At 48.5% G+C, this 26,216-nt stretch overlaps 2 protein-coding genes across 3 annotated transcripts in view; one reads left to right on the plus strand and one right to left on the minus strand.

The window, feature by feature from the left end:
- CACNA2D4 (calcium voltage-gated channel auxiliary subunit alpha2delta 4) overlaps positions 1-26,216 on the minus strand; it is a 120,160-nt gene that overhangs the window by 20,797 nt on the left and 73,147 nt on the right. The gene's annotated exons all lie outside the window — the stretch shown is intronic.
- Positions 2,815-25,926, plus strand: LRTM2 (leucine rich repeat transmembrane protein 2). Of its 2 annotated transcripts, XM_021535033.2 has the most exons (5): positions 2,815-3,490; positions 13,937-14,076; positions 15,531-15,692; positions 19,544-20,134; positions 21,613-25,926. In XM_021535033.2, exons 3-5 carry the CDS (start codon positions 15,626-15,628, stop codon positions 22,065-22,067), a joined length of 1,113 nt encoding a protein of 370 aa, XP_021390708.1. In that variant the 5' UTR covers positions 2,815-3,490; positions 13,937-14,076; positions 15,531-15,625; the 3' UTR covers positions 22,068-25,926. The 2 variants fall into 2 exon arrangements, with proteins under 2 accessions (XP_021390708.1, XP_021390709.1); XM_021535034.2 differs by lacking the exon at positions 13,937-14,076.

Here is a 26,216-nt window from a genome sequence, read left to right on the forward strand (position 1 = left end):
GAAAGAATGGTGCAGGGTCTCCCTGACAGGACAACCTGGCTGTCCCTGGGTAAGCTGCCTACAAGCACACACAATAACCAGTGCAGTCGTGCACAGCCTGCCATGGTGACGGGGAACAACTGGGCTGTGTGTCAACTAGTTGAATCCAAGAGCTCTGGAGGAATTACAGCCTCAAGCAGGACCTTGAAATAGAATATCAAGTGCAAGTGAGGGAGAAAAAGAAATACAGGGAGGGAGATCTGGGGCCTTTTATTCACAACCACCAATATCAGGAGGACGAAGTGTTGCTGTTTCTACAGATTTCCCCTGAATTAAAAGGAGCTTCAAAGGGGGGAACAGATCCTTTAAATCTGAATCATGCCGTGTGGGTGCTTTTAAGCTAACAGTATGATCTGATGCTCTAATTCAGATGGATATAAATTAAAACTGGAGTATGCAATGGTATATTTTCTTGCCTCATGTACAGAGACCCTAGCACCTGGCATCAGCTTTGTGTTTTATACCAGTGTCCTTGTCACATTCCTACTGCTGGTAGGAATTACGTCTTACAAATCCCATATATCAGAGGCACATTTCTCATCCGGCTCTCCCTGCTGCAAACTGAATCTGACTGCCTGTCTGTGGGGGAAAAGAATGATTCTGTAGAGCTGCATTGCCCTAAGCCTCACAGAGCACAAACCAGACAAGACAAAGAATGTAAGCAAAGGAGGAAGGACAGGGCTGAGCCTGGCCTGGATGAAGATTCCTCAGCTCCAGCAAGGCTGTGGCAGCCATGGTTTGGCTTGGTGCCCCTGCTGACAAACCGACAGGCCATGACAGCAGGCAAGCAGTGCTGTTGCTGCTGAGTCCCATGAGGCCCACGCACCCGATTTGGTACGTAGCTTTAAATAAATTCATCCTTTCAAACCATCTCAAGAAAGAGTCATTCCCCTTATCACAGCAAATCACATCAATGGGACTGAGTATTACCCAGGACATATAGTTTTCATGACACTTGAAGAGGAGTCAATACCTACATAACTAACCTTGTAATGCAGACTTAGTCAGTGGCTTGTGTTTTTGCTACTGGGAACAAACACCTCTCCTCAAATTGCTCTTCAGAGAGGTCTTAGTCCCTGGTTGTAAATCCTTGCTTCTGCCCAGGAGGCATAAGTAGCACAAACCTAGCCTGGACAGAGCTGCCTACAACACAACGAAGAAGAAAACCTGGGGGGTCAGACCTGTGGCCAGTGTCAGGGTCAGAAAGTGGCAGCTACTGGCAAGAACTGTGAGCAACTGTCACACATTTGGGTGACCTGAGTAAGACATGGGAGCTGAGGAGAAGCAGGCCCAAATGAACCCCCTCCAGTGCTAGTAACAAATAGTCATCTGTGTGTCTTCACACTGTTGGTGAGGTCAAGGAGAAAGGAGGAAAGCAGTGATCCAGTCTGAGATAAGGATGATGCTATAGCTCAAGTGAGAGGGAAAAAAACTGGAATAAACTCCTCTGTGTTCCAAAGAACAACTGATTGTTAATCAGCCTTTTTGCTCTGGTGGCAAAGAGTATACTGCATTAGTGGGAAGATGTGAGGTCCATGAAATGATGAATGGCCATTGCAGATTCCCCAGAGAGACCATGGCTAACAGTTTTACTTCTACTCATATGCAAGCAACTTGTGACACTGCAGCAGCCCAGCAATGCAATAAAGCAGGAGGAGAAGTGGTGCTGAACACCTGGCACAGGTAGGCATCACTGTGTTGACATGGTACCCCAAGCTGTACACCACTTGCCACTCCCCACCCTGCCTGCAAAGCCATGGCTGCAGTGGGCCTTCCCTGGAGCTGTGCACTCCTGTTTATAGTAGAGAGAACAGCCTTCCCCTCCACCTGTTCATCCCTCTGCTGAGCATGCCTGCTTCATTAGCTCATCCTCTGCTTGCCCCTCTTTCTGTCTGCAGTCTCTGGCTTCTCTCTTTGATTATCCTTATGTTGTTCAACTGGAAAGTACCAGAACAGCAGAACAGCCATGCCCATACCATCTATTTGCATTTTCTAGTCCCTACTTCTGAAATATTCCTATTTTCCCTCTTGATTTAGCAACGCAAAATTTTACTTTGAGTCCTTTAAAAATTTAACTTCAAAAGATAACTTCCAGACACATTAAAATGAACAAAAAGCCCAAATCTACCTATTTATGATACTGGACCTGATAGAAGGGGTAGTTTAAGTAGATCAACAAAACAGTAATTCTTGCAAATGTGAGCTACTGAGGTCCTCATCAAGGTGGAGGAAGGCAAGGTAGGGGCCTGATTTTGGAGGGGAAGGCTACAGCAGCCTGTGGGAGAGCACAGAGGAAATCCCAGTGGGGGTAGTAGGTTGGATTTGGCTGTTTAATGCATCCCTGTACCAGCAGGCAATGTCAGGGAGGGCAGGGAATGCTTGTCACTGATGGATGTCACGGCACCTGACACATTTACCTATGGCTGAACACACTCTCTGCTGCACCCAAAGTTCAGGGGAACAAACTGTAGATCTTTCACCCATTCCCCTCGTCCCATCTACCCCTCTAAGAGTAACCCTCAAGTTTCCCCATAATCCCTAAGGAAACAGACACAGGGCTGTGTTGCCCACCGTGGGCACCTCTCTGTTGTCTCCCCCTTGGATGCACTGCCTCCCCAACACCATCTCTGGAGCACTGGTGGGAAGGGGGTGCCTTTCTCCCAAGCCCACTGGGTTCTCCCCTGCTGTCTCCCCATTGCTGCAGCCGCTTGCCTCGCTCCTACACAAAAGCCAGCGCTCGTCCCCTCTCATCCTGACGCCTTTCTCTGTGAGTTTATTGTCATCAGGCGTAGCAGGGAGAGATGGAGGGAGGGGAGGAACTGTTCGGCTCGGTGCCTTCTCTTGAAACCTGTGTCTGACCAATCTACCTCCTCAGGGGCTGTGGGGAGCTCCTCCCGCCATGGCATCTCCTCACCCTTCCTCGAGCCCCTCGGCTCCTGGCACCCGGAGAGGGATGGCAGCAAGGGGGGGATGAAGGAGAGAGAGGGACTGTCAGCAAGAGCCCTTTCTCCAGGATGCACTGAGAGGAATGAAAACCTCCCGAGCTCCTTCCTCTGGGTGTTTGGGAGCAGATCCTGCCTGCTGGCGGGGTGACTCCTCTGCACTGTCTGTGCGCGTTGCTGTGCGTGTGCTGCTGCCATCGCAGATGTACCCCCAGCTGTCACTTCACCGCGCACAGTCGCTCCCTCTCCCGCCTCTCTCTCTCTTTCTCTCTCCCCCTATTTATTATTTACGGAGGATTACAGTCCCTTTCCCACGCTGTCATCTCGCTGTGCGGCTCCCCTGCCCTCCACGCGAGGCCAGCGGCTGGCTACGGAGGGCTCCTGCCAGCTAGGGTCCGCCAGCTGCCAACAGAGGCACTTTCTGCTGGATTTGCTTTGGGATTGTACCGGGTTCAGAGGGCTGCGAGAGCTGCCATTCTCACAGGAGGGTCCATTCCAGCCTGACAGAGGTAAGTAAAGCCGCTTCCCTTTTGCGTTTTTTCCCCATTCCCGGCTAAGCCAGGTGAGTGGAGCTGCCCGCAGGAAGCGGCTTCCCCGGGGAGGGGTGGCAGGCAGGGGCAGCGCTGCGCGCCAGGCAGCTCAGCGCACACGGCTCCTTGTGCGAGACTCAGGGGCAGCGATTTTTTCTCCCGTACGGCCGAACGGCAAACCTGCTGCGGAGCTGGTTCGTACTGCTTCCAGTCCAGTTTCAGTGCAGGCAGCCGAGAGCAACTTCTCCCAGCTGAGAATAGCACCGGCAGCTTTCCTTGCACCACAGGCAGCTCCGGCGCAGCTTTGAGGCTGAGAACTCGGTGCTGGGGTCACCCCGGAGCGGGCAGCTCCCGGTGAGCCCTGACTCCTGTCTGCTCCTTGGGGCTCTCAGAGGGGTCAGCATGAGAGGTGCCACTCTCCTGACTTGTGATGGCTTTCCTGGCTATCATTTTGGACTCAGTTGTCTCAGTAAGAACAACCTAAAATGGAGAATTACGGACTAAAATCGAAGAGGTTCAGCACTCAGTGCACAGCTTTAGGAATTGGGGGGTTGTGTGTGTATGTGTATAAGGGTGTGGGTGTGTGTGGTCGCAGACATGACCACAGGACATGAAGTGAAAGATGCCAAATCACAAGTAGAGCCAAAAATAAGTCCCGAGTTGCTTTCAGCATCTCCTCAGGCTGAGCCTGTGATTTCTGAACTTTTGGGTGGAAGGCACAGCACTGGGGGCCGGGGGGGGGGGGGGGGGGGGGGGGGGAGAGTAGGTGAAACACAGCACAGAGAAGCTTCATAGCCTTTTCCAGCCCTGACTGGGAGGAAAGGGTGAGAACGAGGTCCGAAATGAGCCGAGGCGAAGCACACTGTGGACAGGAGCATATATATGTAAGTGTTAGCCTGTCTGTGTCTGTGTGTGTGTTTCTGCATACATACACATGCACAGACACGTGCACACACACACATCCCACACAGGGCATTCTGCCCTGTCCTCCTCCTTCTGTCTGACCAGTTTATTACTGTCCCTGCATATCCTGCTAATTAAGAGAGACATGTTAAACTGGAGTTCTCCTGATTTGGGGAGAGAGGATGTTTGAAGCTGTTGCTCCAACCAGGTCATGACCAAGCTGGGCCCCAGGCCCACCATGTGGACTGTCAGGTAATGTGAATATGCCACATCCAGCCCAGCCCTGATGGGAATGGCAGTGGGCAGGATCTGCTCTGCTGCGAGAGTCTGACCTGCTACTCAAGTGTGGAGAGAGAAATTAAGATCTCATTTGGGGAAGGACCGGAGCTGCTGCTATTGCAGGAGAAGGAAACCCTTAAAAGACAGGGGAACCCTTAAACACAGTGGCTTGTCCCAAAGCAGGGTACCTTCCTAGCAGTGAGGAGAAGGGGAGCCTTTCCAGAACTGCAGACCTTTTTTCTTCTGAGCTTTGTGGCTCAGATCTGTTGGGGAGCAGGGGTGGATCTTCCTCTAACTGCTGTGGGCAAACAACATTTGCAAGGGAATTTTTCCACATGAGCGAAAGGTTTGCGGGAGTTGTCTCCCTGTCAGACATCAGTGCTGCCTCTGTTAGCGCATCCTGTCCACTTGGAGGAATTATGGTAAATCCTGAGCAAAGGGGCTGTTTGCAAAGAGAAAGGGAGGAAGCTTTCTTATGTAACTTTTATACCAGATCATACCTTTACCCTTTCCTCCAGCAAAGTGAATGTCACATGCTAGCAAGGTGCACTCTCAGCTCAGACATCTTTAAGAGTCAATCCAGCTCCCTGCCCGTCCTCTGGCTTTTTTTTTAAGCCTGATGCAGAAAGGATTTTCTAGGCTCTTCTGCACCAGAGAAGCCTGATAAAGGCAGAGCTGTGTCTCAATAGGGCTGTGAGAGTCAGCCCAGGGCCACAAGGATAGCTGGACAGAAGCATTCAGGGAGCAACAGAAGCTGGAACAGGATGAGGAGAGGCTCAAACCGTGGGAGGGCATTTCTGGGTAGTTCTTCAGTGACTCTTGCCTGTTGCTGAGTCAAAAGACAGAGCAGGCAGTTTCCTTCACTTGCCATGTTTGGTTACAAGCAGCTGCTTACACTGCTTGACAACTGTCCCAGTCCTGGGTGGCTCAAACCATAACTCAGATGACCATACTGGGATGCTCTGGCCAGCTGGGTAATGCCTCAGCATGCTACACCATGGCACATGCTCAGTTCTCCCTGGAAAGAAGCAGGAGTGGGAGTTCTGGGATGTTCCTCCTGCTGCAGGGAAATACCTTGTCACACATACCCTATTCCTGCTGTGGTTTTACCAAAGTGCTGGCTCACAAAAAAGCTTTCTGCAACTGAGGGGATGATAACAGCAAGAAGATGTGCATTTTTAAACTAGTTCAATTCCAGACTCAAGAGATTGAATGAAAAGTTACTTCATCTGTGAGGGGTTGGATTATGTGAAATATATTATTCATACTGCAAAAACAAGTAGTTGAAAGTTAGGAAATACTGGTACTGGAGGCAGCGTGCCACTTGCACTGGGTTGCACTGGTAGGATCACACACTGTATTTGCATGAGCTGCTTCATTCAGGGTACTTGGCTACATGGTGCTCAAGGAGTGAAGCAGGGGGTCCTTTTTTTTTTATTTTTTGAGTACTGCAAAATATGTGTCTCTTTTATTTGTTTACTGCCTGCCAAGCAAGCCCTGCAGGCAATACATCACTATTCATTGTCTTGTGGTGTTCTGAAGATGTTAGAAGCTACAGTTGTCTTGTAGCTGATGATACAGAATTTATGCTCCTGATGAGGCAAGAGAGAATGGTTGTTTTCCTGGCTTTTGAAGGGAAAAGAGACTTCCCCTTTTAGCCACACAGGAAAGGAGCAGCAGGTGCAGGACAAGGGCCTGGGACTTCTTGGCTCTCAGTGCTATTGAGCCCTCAAGATTGTACCAGTTTGCTGTCTAAGCTGCAGCATTTTGGAAAACAGCTGTGAGTGTTCAGCAGTTCTGCAAAATGGCCCCTAGGGTCTCGTGTTGGGCACCCGCAAAATTAGGAATGTACAGACTGTGGCATCCTGCCAAAACTGTGGTTTAATATTTAATTCTGACCATATAAAAACAACCTGATTTATTGCAACATCCTCATTGTTAGCTTGAGTATCATGTGTCCTTTGCACTGAGTATGGGACAGGGCCCTGTGAAAAAAAGAAACAGAACTTGGTTGGGAGATCAAAGGCAGTGCTGTGCTGCATCCATGCAAGTGGCTGAATGAAGGCTGGGCAAGTGTAAGCTCACATTTAACTCCTTGGCTTTGCAAGCCTATTTTATCACATGGCATTTTTTTCTTTCTTTTAATGAAAATAACAGTTTGCTCATTATATTTTCATGAATGGGAAAACAAGAGATATACCCTGCAATGCCCCACACCCATCGCAGGAATGACTGAGACTTAAATTTACAGCAAAGCCACACAAGTCAGAACTTCTCAAGTGACTGCAAGATAAACTTGGAAGTTTTTCTTGGAAGACATGCCCTGCTACCATGCTCCTCCTCACTTCAAGGAGGCTGGGAAGATTCCTTCCCATGAACCATGATCTCACACGAGGAATGAAAAAGCAAGACCTCACCGTGAGTCTGGAGGTGAGCTGTTAAAGGCAACTTGGCTTGGCACTCATCTCTTGGGCTGCCTTTCCCCTCCTGGTGAGGCTCCCTAGTACCAACACTGCCCAAAGCAGGGTGTGGTGCCACTGTGACTTGGCTGTGAGGTACCTGTGTGGGGACAGAGGGGCTGAAGGTGGGCCCTGCTCTCCACACAACTTCTAGTGATTTTGATAGGATGTGACTTTGCCATAAAGGTGTCTCTTCTGTGGCTGCAAATCCTGTAGAAAACTAGACCTTCCTCAGCCTCAGAAAGCTCTGCAGCATGAGGCTGTGATCTGTGTGCTAACCCAGATGCATCCAAAGATCCTGGCTGGAGCTCTGGGTTGCAAGAGCTGTCACCACATCTTGTTGAGCTATGTGCAATGTTCCCAGCTTGTAAAAAGCATAAATGTGTCCCAGGGATCCGCAGGCATCCCTGGAGCTGAAGGCAGCAGCCCAGATCCCATGCAGTTTGTGTGGACTTTGCACTGTTGCCCTTCTCAGATGCTCTGGGAAGTGATGGAGGGCAAGGGGCAGCAGAACAGCTCCAGGGACATCAGAACAGCTCCAGGCTCTTACAGACAGCACCAACAACCTTGTGCCACAGTGGCAACCAAGTGAGACAGATCTCTGCAACTCACCAAGGCAGAAAAAGGTCTCTTTCAGAGTCCAGTACAAATGCATTGTGTGGGAATGATGAGAGTCAGCCTTTCCTCAGGAGCTATGTGCATGCTGGGTTGCTGATCCCCTTATGATAAGAGCTGAGTGGATTTTTACTGCCAGCATCTTGTGCTGTGCCCCACCACTGTGCAGGCCTGGATGGTCCCTGCCCCTCTGGACATGCCCAGGGCACAGTCTTGTGACACCTTAGTTAAGTTCTTCCATTTTTCCAGTGTTTTCTACATCGTCTCTCTCCTCCTGCTCCAGCTGCCAAAGTGACAAGCCACTACCCTTGCAGCTCATTTTGGGAGCCTGGCACCCAGGGAAGCACAGTCAATGAGGGAGTGAGGAAAAGGGAGAGCAGCCTTGGTGGCTGCAGTTCTTCACTATGCTGGCTTCTTCACCATGAGAAAGAGTAGCAAGAGTCAAGCATAAGGAAGGCCAGTGAGCACAAAGGCCCAGCATATTTCAAAAGGCAGGCAATGAAAAAAGCAAAACCAGTTTTTGGGCTAATGCAGAAATGAATGATAGGAAACAAGCAAGCGTGGGGCATTTTGTGTGCAAGGGATCACTCAGGCTTGCAAAAACTTGCCTCATTTTTGGAATGAGAAACCACAAGGAGAAAAGGCTCAGGGCTGAAGTGCCTTGACCCCCCATAAGACTGGGGTCTGTTGATATTGATCTGGAAGCCCCCAGATTTGGCAGTCTGGTCATGTTGTTCAACAGAAATCTAACCTAGCATGTCAGGGACAGAGCTTATATTGATTAAAAACTTACATTTTCCTATCTTGCTGCTAAATTGATGCACCTCCATCTACTACTCTATTCATGTAAATGTATCTCTTATCTCAGACAGGCTGTCACCTTCCTTCTTAAAGATCTGCTGCATCCTTTGACTCTAAGAGACCCAGGGAAGGTACTGGGCCATGTTAAAATTTTTGACTCCTCAGAGAATCCTTCACAAATGTGGGCCCATACACACCTTCCTTCTTGAACACCACCTGAATAAAAACAAGAAAGAGAATACTGTGGGATTCAGGGCACCATCCAGCCAAGAAGTGCAGAAAATACCTGTGAGCACAGTAGTGATGGGAATGAGGACCAGAGAACCAGGAGTCTCCCATCAAGCTGTCTTCTCTGCCTGCAACCTTTTCCTGGTTGTACCACCCACCACACCTCCAGGGTAGGCTTGCCAGGAAGCAGGGAGCAGCATTTTAAATGCCAGTGAGCTGGAGGATGCTCGTGGGGTGTAGAGGAGGATCTGGGAGCAGAAAGGTGCAGGAGTGGCTGCAGTCCTTCTGTCAAGGGACTGAGTGAAAGGATTAAGGGCCTGAGCTACCACTTACCATGGGATTAACCCCTGCAGGAAATTAAAGTTGTAGGGAAGGCTCTTCACTCCACAGCTGAGAGAATGAGAAAAACTGGGATCTGGATTAGAACTGGCAGGGCTGGTGACAAGCCACCACCCACAGCCAACTGTTCCCGGCTGGATCAGAAAATGTTATCTCAACCTTCATGCAGAACCCCCCTCCACATCTCACTTGGTTACCAATTTTTGCCAACAGTGTGAGAAGAACAAAAACATCACCCTGTGGCAAGAAAAAGAGGAGGAAACTGGGTAGTCAGCTCACGTGTCCCTCTTCTGAGCCCCTCTCCCACTCCCTCACCCGCTTCCCTTCTCAGCTGCCTCCGCTCTGCAGGGAGGAAACATGCACGTGGTCTGTCGCGTTCCGTAATACGTGGAGAAGATGCTGGCACACACATGGCTGGATTTCTTCCTGTCAACTGCCCCCTCAGCTCTCCTCCTGCTGCTGCTCTGGGCCTCCTCCATATGCCACACTTTCACTGTGCTGGGACTTTCCTGTCACTCCTGGCTGGATATCTCGCTCTCTCCACCTGCTTCCACAGCTTCCCGAGGAATTCCACATCTCCACAGCAATCTGGGTCTTTTCCAGCAGTGCTACCCTCCCTGTCTCCCCTTCCTATGCTCTGTATTTCTCATAGGATTTGCTGAGGCTTTATGCCCTTGGTATTTCCAGTTCCTCCAGTCTCATTATTGTGCATTGGTCAGGGAGGCTTGGGATGTAAATAATGTTTTCTGCTTAAGATATGGAATGAAGAATCAAGAAAATTGGCTTCTCTCCTGTTTTTGCCACAGGCCTGACAGGAAACTTCGGGAAAACCTGGCCAAAAATCTTTTCTTCTGTGTAACTTTGGTAAGGCCTACAAATACTCTTTGCAGGACAGGACAGTATTTACAACCCCAAGTGCAAACGCTGCACTTGACAGGTCAGCTTTGAAAATCCTGAGCGACTGGGGAACTGATGTGGACTAATGATGAAGTATCAAAAGCAAGGCAGCTGAAATTTCAGCCAGCCAAAATCAGCAGCCAGTTTTACCTGCATCACAGTTTACCCTTCCATAAAATAGGGATAAAGTTATCTTTCTTGGAGGGCCCTGGGGAGGAAACATTTTTTTACCATTGACACATTTGCATTTCAGAGGTGCCTACAGTGCCAATCCAAAAATCAGAAGTTTTTGACCTTTTCACATCACAGAGAACAGGGTGAGGTTTTTATTCATATCAGGCCAGGAATGTGGCAGAGTCCCTTACAAGACCATGTGGGTTTTACACTTTTTCTACTTGCTTTACAGCTTTCTGTATGAGGTGTTTCGCTTAGCTGTGATTGATCACTACAAGTCAGAGGGCACTATTTCTTCTGCAGCTGGGTTTCTCATATGAATTTAAAATGTGCTTTCCGTTGATTGTGACAGCACAACACTGCTGGATCTTGAACACATGTGTTAATAAATCAGCAAGTGCTGCAAATGAAGACCCCAGCTCTTCAGCTTGGAAGCTCACTGGAGTAGTGACACACACTGGATGTTTCTACAGCATTGCTGAGCTTCTCTGCCACCTCTGAGTGTTTTTGCATTCCAAAGAGATGACAAAGAAAGGCTCCCATTGGGACAACGTGACCTCTTGGGATCGAAAATTTGCACAACTAACAGGTCTGTTGGGGGACCTGAAGGGGTGAGGTCTCCATGCTATCTAAAGCCACTTGTGGTGTGCTAGTCAGGCCACACAGATTATGTGTCTCTGCTGCCATTTGCGCTGCCAAGGGCAGGTGAAGGGATATGCACAGAACAACATGCGTTAGTCACTAAATGCTGGGCCACCACTGTCCCCCTCCATTATGGGGTGATAGCAATAAAACATGAATCCTAAAAACAACAAGGAAAGGGGAAAGAAAGAAGATAATCTCCTTAAAGAGATCTCCATGCCCTCCCTCATGCTGCTGCTTTTCTGATAAAGGCTAAAGCAATTCAGCAGTGGAAAGGGGAAAGGGACTTTGCCATGAAGGAGTGTGTGGGGGAGGGATGAAAGTCTGTGCATACTTTCTGATAATTTATTGCTGGCATCTGTTGCAGTCTCTGCTACCTACCCTTCTGTAATATAGGTCACCCACATGCCCTGCCAGTGCTCATAAGCCAAGCTGTTGACGGAGTCTGATCCCTCAGCCATGATCCAAGGGTTAGTGCAAGGGACTTGGAGAGATAATCAGAGACAGAGGCTGCTAGGCTCTGTTTTTGACAGTGTCTCATCCTAGTGACAGTCCCCTGTTGTCTCTAGCCCCAGTGCTGATGTTTGGAGAATGGGATAGATTTATCTACCTTCCCAGAGCAGAAGCACTACTGGCTCTTACCTCAGCCTTACTTCTGGGGGTCATTAAACACAAAATAACACCACCTGGCAGCTACGGTAAGAGCCAGTCATAGAGCACATGGCACGCTTTGGATAGAAGGTGACACAGAATTGGGAAGAGTTACTAAGCCAGTTTGTGCATACAGTAAACTGAAACCCTCCCTTCTCTTCCAGCATGCTCCTTGGGACCCTTCCCATAGCAGCTAGGGCTTTGGAGTGATGCTGCAAACATTACTGGTGTCTGGGCACAGAGGAGTAAGCACCAGGCAGGGATAGTGCCTGCTGTAGCTTTTAGGCTCTGGCAAGTGCTGTGGAGTCATTATAATCCCCTCTGCATCCCCCAGTAAGGTTTGCTGTTCAGTCTAATTAGGGGAATCCTCATTAGAGAGTCCTCTAGAGCCTGACAGCAGGCCAAATGTCCAAGTGGCACTTCAGCTCGGTGTATTTTTGGCCACTGGAGCCCATGGGCCAGAAACAGATGATTCATTTTGTTGCTTTGAGCTGAAACTAAAAAAGTTGTCTTTTGCTGTCCTATTTGAAACAGTAATAGGAAAAGGCCATCACCAGCCCCACAGGCAACCCTGTTTTCTCAAGAATGTGGAAAGACATTCAACTCCAAGCACATAGAAGAAAGCTCTGGCCACTGTGCCACATGGATAACAGGGCATTCATCTGACATGTTGCTCTAGAGAGAAGGAACCATCTAGAAAGCCCATGAGAAAGACAAATGCCTGGTTTGTGGAGCCCTTGGGTGACTTCAGAGCATTCAGAGCTCCAGCAATGCTGACCAGCCTTGAGCCCTCAAACCCAAGCAATGCCAGGCAAGCTCAGAACAGATGGCACGGTGCCTCTCTTGTTGAGGTGGGGACATACAGGGAGCACTCCTAGGTCTGATGCAGTGCTCACTGCTGGAAAAATCCCTGTCTGTCAGGCTGAAAGCAGCCAGACACATCTGGTGCTGCTTTGGAGAAGCTGGAGGTGTGGGCAGGTGCTATCTGCCCCAAGATTACACGCTCCCAGTGCTGCACTGGCAGTGGGTGCAGTTGGCCTGGTGTTCTGCAGAGCAGAAGGCATCTCTTGGGCCACAAGAAAATTGCTAATTAAGTCAGAATTCAAGACAAGTCAAAGGAAACCTTTAAAAAAGAAACTCTTAAAAATCCTCTCTGCCTCCTTGCTCTCTCCTGACTGTGGAATATTAATCACTAAGGGTATAATGTTCTTATGGGCAGTAGATGCGTAGGAGAAACTGTTTTTTTTTTTTTTTCCTGGATCTTTGGAATTAAAATTTCCCCATGAACATACTTCTTCAAGGCACAAATGCAGAAGCTCATTGACCCTCACTTTTCAGCAGCCAAGAATGTCTATGTATTCCAAATCTACTTCTCTGCCACCTGGGCATATGGTATGCTTGGAGAAGCAGGCAGCTTTGTGGAAGATATGGAGGTTAATAAATAAGGGTTACAGAAGAGTCCCTGGAACATGTGCAAGCCCAGCTCCGTGCACACATTTGTAAATGTAAGCTAGGTTGGTGACTGTGCATTTATACATGAAGGTAGCTGCTTTTAAGTCTTGGAAACACATGTATGAGTGCACACAGGGTGGCTGCTATCTATGGAGTGGGGAGTGTGGCATATATGTGACATGCTTTAAAATAATCTTGGGTTTATCAAGGCCCTTCCATCTCAGTGAATGTTGCAGTGCAGGAGACTGACATTAAAGCCTGAACAGGTGTTAATCACTATGCACTGTAATAAATTCTAAACATAGGGAAAAGGCTTATTTATATATGGCTGCTCCTCCCACCCTGCACTCTCTGCTTGAGCCTTGGTGCTGCCTGAGGGAGATTAGAACTGGTACCCGTGAGGTACCAGAAATGAGTGCTAGAGCTGGACTTGCCCTGCTGGAGCAGAAGGAGCAGGGTGGAAACTCTGACCCTGTCCCCATGCTCATGCTCAGGTGTGCCTGCCCTGCCCTCGGTCCCCATTGTTTCTTGGGGACAGCTTGGATGAATTTCACAGAGCATGGTGGGAGAGGCATGCATGGCCTGAGTGGGGGCCTGGGCTGAGTGGACACAGCAGAGGGAAACCGTGTCATAAAGCACCCAAGGAAGATGGTTTTGTTTTGGGTTTTTTTGTGGGTTTTTTTTTTTTTTTTTTTTAATTGCTTAGCCCCCCTAGTTGGAACAAAGCCAGCTGATACAGATGGGGTGTTACAAAACAGAGCCAAAAGGCAAGAGCACAAGGAACAGAGCTATCTATAACCCTGACAAAGTTAGATGGAGTGAAGGTGGGGAAGAGGGAAAGGCAGAGCATGGCAGGCGGCTGCCCCTGATGCTGAGAGCAAGGACATGATCATTTGGCAACAGGATTTGGAGCTGATCGACTGGCGCTATCCAGCAGGCAGATAAGGCTCTGTGGCTGTCAGCTTAACTCTGCCGTTTATTCCAGTGCTGGAGGGAGTTAAATAGAGCACACGGAAAGCCTGCTGCTGGGGAGTGAAAGTCAAGAAGGGAGAGGGAAGGAAGAGGCTGTAATTGGGCAGTGTCCGGGCAGTCGGGTGGAAGTGGCTGCAGGCAGAACCCCTCCAGGTAAGTGCCTGCAGCTTTTCATCCCCCTTTTCCATATGGACAGGAGACTTCAGGGGTGGGAGACGTTTCTGTGGGGGAGGTTGAAAGTCTCCTCGGTCAGGTCGAGCGCAAGCTCCAAATGAGGACAGCTATTTGTTGCAGCTTCTCCTTCAGTGGGAACTGCAGAGAAAGGGCTCCAGCTCAGACTGGGGAGTGGGGGGCTGCAGCAGATGAAGGCTGAATTGGTTTCTGTACTATGAGAGGTATTTGGTGCACTGGCATTTAGGTAAACAATCTAAATAGCCTTGCAAATGTGCTAGCCTAGGTACTGAACCTGCTCGTCATTTTCATCAAGATGCTAATTTTAATATTTCCTGGTGGTTTATATTCCCATATAAAATAAATCAGTCTGGGAGCCTGGGGGAGGGTAGGCACCTGGCACATGTGTGGGGAGAGTGTCCTGGTGGCAGTGCAGCACCCAGCTAAAATAGCTGCCGTGGATGTTGTCAGAGCCCCTCAGAGGGGATGGAGGATGGCTTATTTCTGTACTCTAGTTGAAATGTGACCATCTAACTGGTGCTGTGACTGTGGGTGGCACATCAGAGAGTACACAGGGGGACAGAAGGGTTTGTGGTGTTTTCATTTTTCCTGCCTCCTTGTATCCAAAAGGGAAGCAGGAGGGAAGTTGAAACCTGTTGTCAGTCACTTACTGTCAGGGGAGAGTTTTATGGTCTTTGGGTTTCTAATTAGACTGAGGATTTTTCCTTCAACTAATTAAGATGCAATTCCTCTCTTTTCAACACTCCCACTCAGTCTCCCCCGCCTCAGCTCCTTCCTTCTCCTCCGAGGCTCGCTCGCTCTTCAGCTCCTGCAGTTGCTGCAGTGGGAAATCCCCAAGCTGAAGCTGTGCTGCTCTAGTCACCACATCCATTTTACCTTAAAACAGACAGGAAGTGCTGGTAGGGAATACGGCACGGGGGGGTGAGGGCACGGGTGTGGAGTGGGGAGAGGAGGAGCGAGGAGAGAAGCAGCTTGGCAGCCGCTGGTGACCAGATCTCAGCCAGCCTGAGCCATGCGTCAGGCAGAGGATGCACAGGTGGCACCAGCCTGCGTAGAGGCGACAGGAATGAGCCAGAGTCTGCTGCCCTGGCAGGGTCACCTTAGCAATTCATCATATTAACCTTGAGAGTGAAGCTAATGTAGCTACCATAGCAGGCTATTCAAGCACAAACTTCTCTCTGGCTCTTAGGTGAATCAGGTTTTATTTCTGCACTGTGAGGTTCCAAATGAATTAATGTTGTGCCTTCAACACACTACGCCTCCTGAAACACCCTCCATTTCTCCTCCAAAACAGAACTGATGCCTCAAAGGCAAAACACTAATTGGGGAGGGGAAAGGACAGCACTCGGCTCAGCCCTGTGTGCTGCATCCAGGGAAGTGAATCTCATCTGCTCGGCTCTGCTTTCCCTCTACAGGACCTGGCAGGCAGGCTACAAGGTCATTCCTTCTCCCTCTGGGGCCCTGTGCCAGGCTGGCTGTTGGATGTGAAGACACGCTGGAGAAGACCACGATGCTGCCTACAAGTGCTGGCCACCCGTGGAGGAGCAGGTTCCTCATGAGGTGGCAGGAGGCTTGTCGTAAGTAATGCCTGCTCAGGTACCAACTACAATATTCCTGTTTGTCAAGGGAATGGGAAGAAAATGGGTCACATCAGGGTTAAGAACAGGGGAGAGGGACAGCTAAGAATGGAGATGTTTGAACTAATTCCTGATTCCTTTAGAGGCCAGGCTAGCTGGGAGGGAGAGTGATATTCTAAAGCTGAAGATGGGCTTAAAGTGGGACAGCGAGTGATGATTGCTTCTGAATTCCAGTGGGCCTGGCAGGTGAGAAACAGCACGACAGACACCATCGCACAAAGATCCACCCTGAACATTTCTCAAATCACTACCCTGTGAGCTGCAGGCTCCTCTCTGTGCTTGGGGTTTTACACAGGCTACTGAGCAAACCTCTTCACAGCAAAAGTCATAACAGATTTTAGAGGGAAATGCAGGACATGAAGGCAGAATTCTCCTACTGGGCACTGCCATGTGTAGTGAAAATCAAGGAGTAAATAAAGAAGCTCTCTTTCAAATTAAATAGTAAACGTTCAGCCTGTGCATATTCCCAGTGGGCTGGGGCAGCTGCTACGGGAACCCTGAGTGCAGAGCAGGCACTGCTAGGGTGATGTGGGGGTTTGGGAATTTATCTGCATCTCAGAGAAGTATCTGGAGACCACAGCAGAATAAAAGGGACACTTAGAGAGCAACCCTCACTACTGCACGCCCAGGCAAGTAGATCTGTGGTTTCCCTTGTTCCAGTCCTTCTGGTCACATTTGAAGCTACAGCTGTAAGAAGCTGGGGGAAATACTTCCTTCTCCAGAAAACAAACATCTTTGTAATCCATCCTCACAGACTAGACTGTGTAAATTATTTATAATGAAAGCTAATGAGTCTTGACTTAATGTGATATACCTGGATCATCTTTCTGCCACCTACTAGAGTCACCAAATACCCCATGAATTAACTTGATCTTCCCTAAACACAAAAACACTTACTATCCATCCTTCTGTAGGGCTGGAAGACAGCTTCAAGTTCTGTCTATTGCTTCCTTGCCTCTCTTTCCTGTAGAGCTGCATCTTAAACCAACACAGTGAATTCCCTGGCCTCAGCTCACATCCTCATGGATGCACTTCTTGCAGGGAAATGAAAACGAGATCTCTTTTCTGTATGGTTTTAGTAAAATATTTCCAAAAGCATACAGTAATATATGGATAACAACAAGACATTTTTGGCATATCCTACATGGCTGCAGAAGCTTGGCATAAATCCACTTCCTGAACATAACCACAGCCAGCTGCCTGAGGCTGTTCCTGCCAGCCACTGCCAGCATACACACTGGTGGAACCCCACAGCCACCCAGTCGGCGCCACAGGCGGCCAGGCATTCTGAGAGATAAGCACTGAGCAGAATGCCACCTGGATAGCATTACACATGAGCTGCTCTTGCCTTTCTTGGTGTACAAAGCAGCTGTTATCTCATCATCACAGCTGCCAATCTATTATTAATACTGGGCTTTTGTTAAGTATCCAGGAAAATATGGGGTCACTTGAATGACTCATTGCTCTTTCCCTTCCCCACTCTAGCTCCTATTCTTTCAATTCTCTCTCTACAACAAAAGTGTGACATATTCTGAACAGAATTAAATATCAGCCAGCCAGTCAGTACCTGTACTGCTATAGTCCATAGGCTATGATCTATTTTCATGGCAATTTCTGTTGTGGGCTCCAGCCTCTGCATGACAAGAAAGCACAGAGGTGGTCTGGGTAAAGATCTGTCTTATATTTCTCCATAAGGATCCATAATTCTCCTTAAAAGAGCACATTTATTGGCATGGCCTGCGCTGATGTATACCTGAGATCTCAACTACAAGATAGTAAAAAATTATTGAAGAATTCCAAAAGGCATACGAAATAAGAGAGAATTGATATATTATCTCTGAACATTTATTCCTTTGTCCTTAATAAAGTCATACAGCTTAGGATTCAAATGGGATAGTTCTCTTTAGACTACCAGTCCACAAATCTGCCAGTTCTCACAAAGATCACTGGGAACACAAAACTTGCCCTGTGCAGGATGACAGGGTTAGAGTATGAAGGCATAATGCTGACAGAAGCAAAGTTACTATAAAGAAATGGGCTGTGGGTCAGATTAAACTCTAGAGAGTGGCACAAAGGAAGAGAGAAAGAGCACAGCTGACTGCAAAGCTGCTCCAGGCAGAGCTTCTCCACACTATGGGTTTCCTCTGGCTCCCTCTCTTTTTACAATTCCTTTAGGATTAAGAAGTAAAACACCTGCTTGTTGCTTCTTTGAAGAAAAGCAGGACGAAAGAACCTGACTGCTAGTTCAGGAAGGCAAGACAATCAATGCATACCATTCACCCCTAAAAAGACTCTACCAGCCCAAGTGACTGCCTTCTCTGAAGAAAAATGAGAAAGGGAGAGGACAGGCATGATGTACAGACAAACCTGCTTCAGTTTTAATCAAATGCTCAAACTTGTCACCTTAAAAACTGTGAGGGAGCTGAATTTGCTTCCCACATTGAAGAATAGTGGAATTCATTGTGTGATCTCAATTCCACAAAAGGAACTAAGATGAGGGATGCAAATGTTTTACATAGTATGCTTAAACATAACTCCCACTCCTCTAATGACAAGAGGCACAAAGCTTGCTTTCTTGCTGATAACGCTTCTTTGTCACAAAAACGAGAGTTTGAAAAGCCACTGGCTCCCAGGGAAGGTTGGCAACTTGTGCCCTGCTGCCACTGGCAGGATTGGGACCCATGTCTGGAATCCACAGCAGCTCCAAAAAATGCTGATTTGTGATTTGTCCATCCTTGAGATAGTGTAGGAGAAAGGGTGTGTGTGTGTGTGTTAACCCTTTTCCTGACACTGCTTTTGTCAGTTACCAGCGTACACCTCTTTGGCTTGTTCCCTTGTGGGCCATTTTGGTCAGATGTGGTGTCAACTGTTCTTTGCATGTCTGTTGTCTGCCCAGCTGGTAACCATGATCTAGGGGTCACCCCATGATTTGCATAAGACTGTAGTCCAGAAGGTGTCTGAAAGTTCTTAGTAAGAACAATTGCTGGATCTGTACCTCTAGATGGGGGTGGTCACTGGCCACTCAGAGATACATTTGGGGCTGTTGCTCTGGGATTCGGAAACTGTTTTGAGAGCAATGGCAAATACCAGGTGTCCAGTGATTTAAGGACTTCTTGTTACTTTTTAGCCATTGTCTTGGTCATCCCTTTGTAATGTAATGTAATTAATTAAAAAGTGGACACAAGCCTCATATGACACACTGTGAATGTGATAAGTAAATGATGCCCCGATTTAGAGTCTTAGATCTCAGTCTTATCAGTCACAAATATTAGGATTCAAACTGCAGGAGCACAACTGAAATGTAGATTGTTTTATTTTCATTTTTCTTAAAAGCTTTTTAATAATATATCTGTTTCTGAAAAATTGGAACATTTTAAATATACTTGGTCCCTCCTGTCTCTACCCTGACTGTTTAGAAAGAGCTGTCCTTTGCCAGAGTTGACACCTCCCACTATTCTCTGCTCCATTCTCCTCTGCCAGGTACCAGTCCTCCAGTATCCATTGGCAGAGTCTGCTGGGATGCACTGTTTGCAAACAGTGCATCCCAAACAAAGTCCCAAACTTTGTTGTGAAACTGGAAGGATATTTACTTGCTTGTTCCTAAAAAAACAGGCTACGAGGAAAGTCATGCTGTCAGGATGCAGGCCAGCAGTAAAGGAAACTCTTTACACTGCAGGGCATTGCAGTGAAGAGCCCTGCTGTGAGGGTTGTGTTGTAGCTGGTGGTGGGTGAGGATGGGAAAACACTGATCTAATCTGTGCCCTCTTCCTTCCCTGCTTTCCACCTTCCAGTGCTTGGCTGCTGGCTCTCATTATGCGCTGCTGAGTCCTTCTTTGCTTGTCCTTCCTCCTGCAAGTGTAACAGCGGCAACCTGGAAGTGGACTGTAGTGGCTTGGGCCTCTCTTCCATTCCCTCAGACATCCCCACAAACACCAGGACCTTCCTCTTTCTCAACAACAAACTCAGCATCCTGCCAGGAGCAGTGTTTTCCAACCTCTCTGCCCTACAGAGGTTGGATCTATCCAACAACTTCTTGGACCAGCTCCCGCAGAACATCTTCAGTGACCTGGGGAACCTCACAGAGCTCCAGCTGAGGAACAACAGCATCCGGGCCTTGGACAAGGACCTGCTACAACACACGGCCCTGCTGCGCCAGCTGGATCTCTCCATCAACGGCTTGGCCCAGATTCCTTCAGGCATCTTTGACGACCTGCCTGCTCTCCGCTCCCTCTCCCTCAGGTCCAACCGCCTGCAGAGCCTGGACAGGGTGACCTTTGAGCCTCTAACCAGCCTGCAGCAGCTCCAGGTTGGGGATAACCCCTGGGAATGCGACTGCAACCTCCGAGACTTCAAGCACTGGATGGAGTGGTTCTCCTACCGAGGTAGGTGCTCGCATGCGGGAGGCAGGTGGAGGAGTGCTGGTCTTCCAGGAAAAGCAAGCAAAAGGCAGGCAGGGAAGAAACAGGAGCAGACACAACTGGCAGGTGAGGCTGACCTGATGGACAGGTCTCAGCCAAAGAGCATGAGGACCCTGCTACAATTTGGTGCCACTGCACCTTCATGTAGCAACACTGACAGTCTGTGAAGTCCCCAGAAGCCCTAGATCTCCTATTTCCTTGTTTTGTTTCTAATCTGAACTATTACCTGTTTTTTTTTCAATCTTGAGAGAAGAAAGAACTTTCCTCAAGTAAAATTAAAATTTTAGGATTATGAATTCACCCTAGTCTTTCTGCCTAAAAAGAAGAAATGCTTTTCACATTCTCTTCTCTTTCTTAAGCTGAGAGAATAAAAGTCAGATTTGGCTGTAAAGCATCAGGTTTGCTGCCAAAAAAAAAAAAAAAAAAAAAGAACCTTAGGAAACAGTGACACTTAGGAGAAACACTGCAACCCATATTGGAGAACACAACCTACAGCACAAATTAACAACCCAGGCCCCAAGTTGGGCTGGCTATGAAATCATCATTTCAAACTGAGCAGTTTTTGACAAGTTTGCATTTCCAGATTTTCCTTGAAACACAGAAGACTAGAAAGGTACATGTCACTTATCAGGAATGCTGATGGGATGACATGCTTTCAGGAGCTGCAACTCCAAGAAAGTTGGCACATTTTACAGGAGTGAGGATTGAAGGCCTGACCTTCTGTTTCTGGAACCAACGAGTAGGAAAGGGTCTCAAATCATGCGGATAGCAACAGTCAGCTGTCACATCCCTGCTGATCACAGCTATGCTGCAAGGAGATTATCTCTGCCTATGGCTACACTGCAGTCTGAAATATGCATTTGTGTGAGCAGAATCAAACAAGCATACGAGTGCCACTTTGCACTTTTTTTCTGATTTGTTCTTTTTTCTTGACTATCCTATCATAAAGTCAACAGAAAGCACGGAGACATAACTTTGCTTTTTTTCCTTCACTTCCAAGTAAATTGCTCAAACTCACTCAAGCATTTGTTTCAACATCTGTCTGTATTTTCACAGAGATGGATTAACTATCAGAAGATAGGATGTGTATCTGTTGTTTTTTTAAAGGTACAGCCTGGTCCTATATTTTTGCTTTAATTTATATTTTCCTAAGTGGTTCTTCTGAGACTTACATAACTCACTAAACAGTATGAGACTCACTTAAATGGTTTCAGGGGGCTTTTATGTCTTGGCCTACTCAGATATGCATCAGGAGCTCTAGTGTCAAACCCAACCTAGGCAAAAGCATACTGGCCAGCTGACATGGCTGAAGTTCCTGCAGGGAAAATACTTTAGCAGATGTGAATGGAGGCCCATGATCTTAACCCAGCTGAGGATCTAACCCTGCTGTTTCTGTGTGGGTGTGGAGCTGTGATTGACTCCTGTTATCTGTATTGGAACAGGTGGGAAAATCGACCAGCTGGCCTGCACCTTGCCCAAAGAGCTGAAAGGAAAAGACATGCGGATGGTGCCCATGGAGATGTTCAACTACTGCTCCCAGCTGGATGATGAGAACAGTTCTACAGTGCTGGACAATACTGGCCCACCTTGCACTAAAGGAAGCCCTGCTCCTTCCAAATCTAAATCAGGCCCAGAAACAGAAGTGGAGCCCAGTGTGGGATGCCCTCAGAAACAGCGGTACAGGCCTGTGAGCGTGCGCCGAGCTATTGGCACTGTGATCATTGCAGGGGTGGTTTGTGGCATTGTTTGCATCATGATGGTGGTGGCAGCTGCCTATGGTTGCATCTATGCCTCCCTCATGGCCAAGTACCACCGGGAGCTGAAGAAGAGGCAGCCACTCATGGGTGACACAGAAGGCGAACATGAAGAACAAAAACAAATCTCTTCTGTGGCATGAAACTGTTCTAGGAAGGAAGGGACAGCGATGAAAAAAGGTACCTGAGAGCAGTCAAGCATGGGGTCCTCCCAAAATACAACTTCCCAGACAGACTGTGCTATTGCTCCACTCACCCAAGTAGTGCAACATGCTTCTGGGGGGTCAGGGCTCAATTTCTTTTCCTTTGCCCCAGGCCCATTTTGTGCCCTTTCATCCTTGGGCCCTCCCAGACAAATAAAGTAGAGTCAGACCTCGAGTGCTTGCTGTGCCTCATGCCCTTGCACAGAGCTTCCCTCACATGCCTGCTGCAAAGGCAGCTGGCACCTTCTGGGACCCTGTCATCCTCTCAGCTTCGGTCCCGAGTCATCCTGTGTCCTGCCAAGAGTTCTCTGCAAACAGAGAGCAGCTGTGTGAAACCTTATGTGGGAAGCAGGACACCAGAAGTGTTCATGCCTCACTATTAGGTCACTGCTGTTGTGTGGCAGCACAAAGTTGCTGCCTACCCTATAAATCAGTGCTACCAAGATTACATCAGAAGGGAGGCAAGGTCCCTATGGTAGGGCAACAGTCAGTGGTAGATTTCCCTTCTCACTTTTAGAAGTGGAAAGATATCTGTATCACCCTAACACACTGCCAGGGAGCACAGTGTCCCTCTTTTTGCTCCTGGCCAAGTCCAAACCTTTGAGCTGACACACACATCAGCTGCTGCAGGTGCACAGGCACATTCATCCTCCTGTACACACACACGCTGACTCATTCTGATCCCAACAGGCACACACAGAGCCAGTCCCAGTTCCAGGCATCCAGGCACCCCACCTGCACATCTATCACTCATGCCCATGCTGACCTACCCACTGCATGCAGCCATGAATACATCCAGCCACTTTACCTTACCCTGATCATAGTAGTGCGTATCACCTTCTGCTTCAGACAAAAAACATGCACACGCCACTGAGGAGTAACAAAAACATCTCAGCCATAGTGCAGAGCCAGTGGGAACTGGCAGAAGAGGATGGAGAGAGGCAAAGTTATTGAGATTATAGCACCAGTCTGTGGAAATAAGTACACGGCATGAAAAAAAAAAAAAGGTGTGTTCTTATCTATTTTATGTCTTCTCTAATAAATGGAGGGGGTAAGGATATGAAGCCTCCATTTAGAAATGTTTGATTGGCAGATCAGAAGTGGGTCATCAGGAAAGACTAGAGGAGGAGGTGGCTTACCAGGAGCGTAAGCCATCATGATGAGTAGTGTGAGTAGGTGTCAGGGGAAGAAGTCACACAACCCAGGAGCTGCCATGGCTGGCACAGGGGCCAGTATGGTGTGTGGAACAGGGTGATGCAGCCAGGGTGACCAAAAAGAGTATGCAGAGTTATGGAGGGTCTTGAGGTGAAGGCTGGAACCTGGAGCACAGTGTGGCACACGTGGGAGAGCTCAGGAAGGGTCTGGCATGGAAGGCAGCAGAGCACACATGCACTCCCTTCACCATCACTGGGGTGTCCAATGACGCCCACAGCAGCACCTGAGTGTGCCCACACAAACAGCTGTGCACACTGCCACTGTCACGTAGGGTGACTTCCCCCATCCAGATTTTAAAACCCTCAGATTGCAGTGCCTCCTATTAGTCTTAGCTCATTCTGACCTGACAGGGAAAAAAAAAAAAGTGAGAGGGAAAAAAAAAATGAAAGGAACTCAACATAAGGACTCATTTTGTATCACTGGAAGTGGGATAAAATGCTGTCTCCAGGGGAGAGCACACATTGCCATGGTAACCTGCTCTAACCCGTCACAGTGGGTATTCCTGGGCGAGGAAGATGACACCGGAGGTTGTGCATCCACAGTGGCTGTGGATGGTGTGATCCCTGCCATCAGGAAACAAGCTGGCAGCCAGCCCAGCTTTGCAGGGTGTTTCACTAGCAACCTGTGTTCAGAGCCCTGCATGCTCTGCAGGTGGATCCTACCAGGTCACATCACCTCTTCCATCTGCTCCATCTGAATCCCACTGCCGTCGGACATCTCACAGTCCTCCTGCTTGCTGTGACTGGATCCCTGTGGAAGCAATGCACACTGGCTCCTCACTCCTTCTGGTCCCAGAGAGGTGGCTGTACTGATTCGGGGGCACACAACATCATTGATCAAAGCCTAGAGTGGCTTTGATCCCTCCTGGTCTACCCAGGTTCACCAGAGCCAAGGAAAAAGGGTGCTCTGGACTGTTTTAGCATGACTTCCCTTCATCACGGGGATGCATGGGGCAGAGGAGGATGTTCTTCAGGAAAGCAGAAGACCAGGCTGCCATGAAGAACTGGAGAAGCAGTCAGCCCGCCCACCAGTGTGCACACATGCTTTCCCCCCGCTTCCATCACACTGTGGGAAAGAGGAAGCAAAGGAGGGGGGCTGTGAAATGTGAGGAGGAAGGACTCTTCCCCCATGCACTGTACAGCCACTCCAACCATCCCATCTGCTCCAAGCGTAGCCCGCTCTGAAGGGCAGAACTGGTGCACTGCAGACTCCGTATGCGTGTTTTGCTGTTCCACACTCCCAGCAAGCCAGACTCTGCCTGCTGGATCCAAACCTCTCCCCAACCTCCCTCTCAGGGGAACCTCTCCCTTTACCATACTGGACTCCGCAATCATACTTGAAATGGGACTTGAGTCAGAGCGGTATATTTATAGATCTATATTTTACTTGCATCAAATAATGGTGACATATTGCACAAGACAAATGGGATCTATATATGTGTGTGTGCGTGTGCGTGTGTGTGTATGTGTATGTGTGTGTGTGTGTGCGTGTGTGAGATAAGAGAGAGACTGTTTCTAAGGGAATAGACTAGAGGTGAAATGAATGGGAAGAAGGTAGGGGACAATGCAGGGGTTGAGGGTGTGAAATCCTCCTTTCTCTGCACCTTCCCTGTGACCTCCTCCTGCCCTGACCAATTTTTCTTTGTTGCTAATAATATTTTCTATATCCTGTGTTGTAGGGCTGGTGATGACCTTGCCCATCCTTTCCTTTTTTTGTTTTAATTTATACAGCGGAAAGTCTGGATTTATCTCAACCCTAGACAAGGGACTGCTATGTTTAGAGACCCACCCAGGAAAGGAGAAGACAGGAAAGGGGAGAACTGAATGTTGCTGGGAAACACGAAGGCTGGCTATGAGGAGTCCCTCTGGAAAGCAAATACTCTGTTTGGCAGTATGAGGACCTGTCCTTTTGCATGCAGAGCAGAGTAACTGGGCTCATGGGAAGTGCCCTCTTCATGGCACTGTTTGCAAACAGGCTCTGTTTCCATTACCCAGCACACCTGGAAATCAGGCTGCCCTGGTATGATTGTGCTGCTGCACTGCCCACAGGCACTGCAGAGAGCACAGAATCCTGAGCAGGGAGAAACAAAGCTCTACGGGATGCTGGATACTGAATGAGACCCAGTGCTCCTTGTGTGCCCAGCCAATGGGTTCCTCTGGTGTGTGGGGACAGCAGCTCCTGTTGTCCCTACAGGCTTGGCTGGGCATGGGGGGAATCCCCCTGGATGCACCCTCTGCTGCAGGCAGCTGCTCCCATGACACATGCAGGTGCCTGCCCTCAGGAAAGGGTCTTCTGGGGCCAGCAGGTCCAACACATGCCAGGGCCATGTAGGGCTGGCAGGGCCCTCCTGTTCCCCCCGCTCCCCTTCCCCACACCTGTAGGGACAGGTAGGCACATCCCTTGCAGGGAACAGATGGCACTTGCAATTCCTTTTCCTTTTTTGTTACTGTTTGAGGGAGAGCAACAAGATTTTCTAAAATGATTGAATGGAGGTTTCTTTGGCATGAGACAGAAAATTTTTAAAGGTATATTATATTTCTGGCTTGTTGTTACAGAATAATAATAAAGAATGTATTTTCCTATGCGCCTTCTTGTTTAAATGAGATCTCTGATAATACCATTCACTCTTTCCCTATCCCCTGCAGAAGCAAACACCCCAGGGACACAGTCAGCCAACAGAGAAAGTCCCTCAATTCCCACAGATATATTCTTGTCTGTACACAAGTTGGAGTGAGTGTGCACAGACACACACTATATCAGTGTAAGTCAGGACTAAACACACAGTAAGTGAAGGTGAGACCCTAGATCTAGAAACACACACACAGAATGCTCCAGGGACACAGACAGACAAGGGTGATTGTATAACAAGGATAA

Source organism: Lonchura striata, chromosome 5, assembly GCF_046129695.1.
Source record: "Lonchura striata isolate bLonStr1 chromosome 5, bLonStr1.mat, whole genome shotgun sequence".
Taxonomy (NCBI): domain Eukaryota; kingdom Metazoa; phylum Chordata; class Aves; order Passeriformes; family Estrildidae; genus Lonchura; species Lonchura striata.

Bases quoted from the DNA above. Each gene is read 5' to 3' on its own strand.
- LRTM2 (XM_021535033.2), top strand. From the start codon at position 15,626: ATGCTGCCTACAAGTGCTGGCCACCCGTGGAGGAGCAGGTTCCTCATG. The intron at 15,693-19,543 runs GTAAGTAATGCC...TCCACCTTCCAG, and splicing joins GAGGTGGCAGGAGGCTTGTC to TGCTTGGCTGCTGGCTCTCA. The intron at 20,135-21,612 runs GTAGGTGCTCGC...GTATTGGAACAG, and splicing joins GGAGTGGTTCTCCTACCGAG to GTGGGAAAATCGACCAGCTG.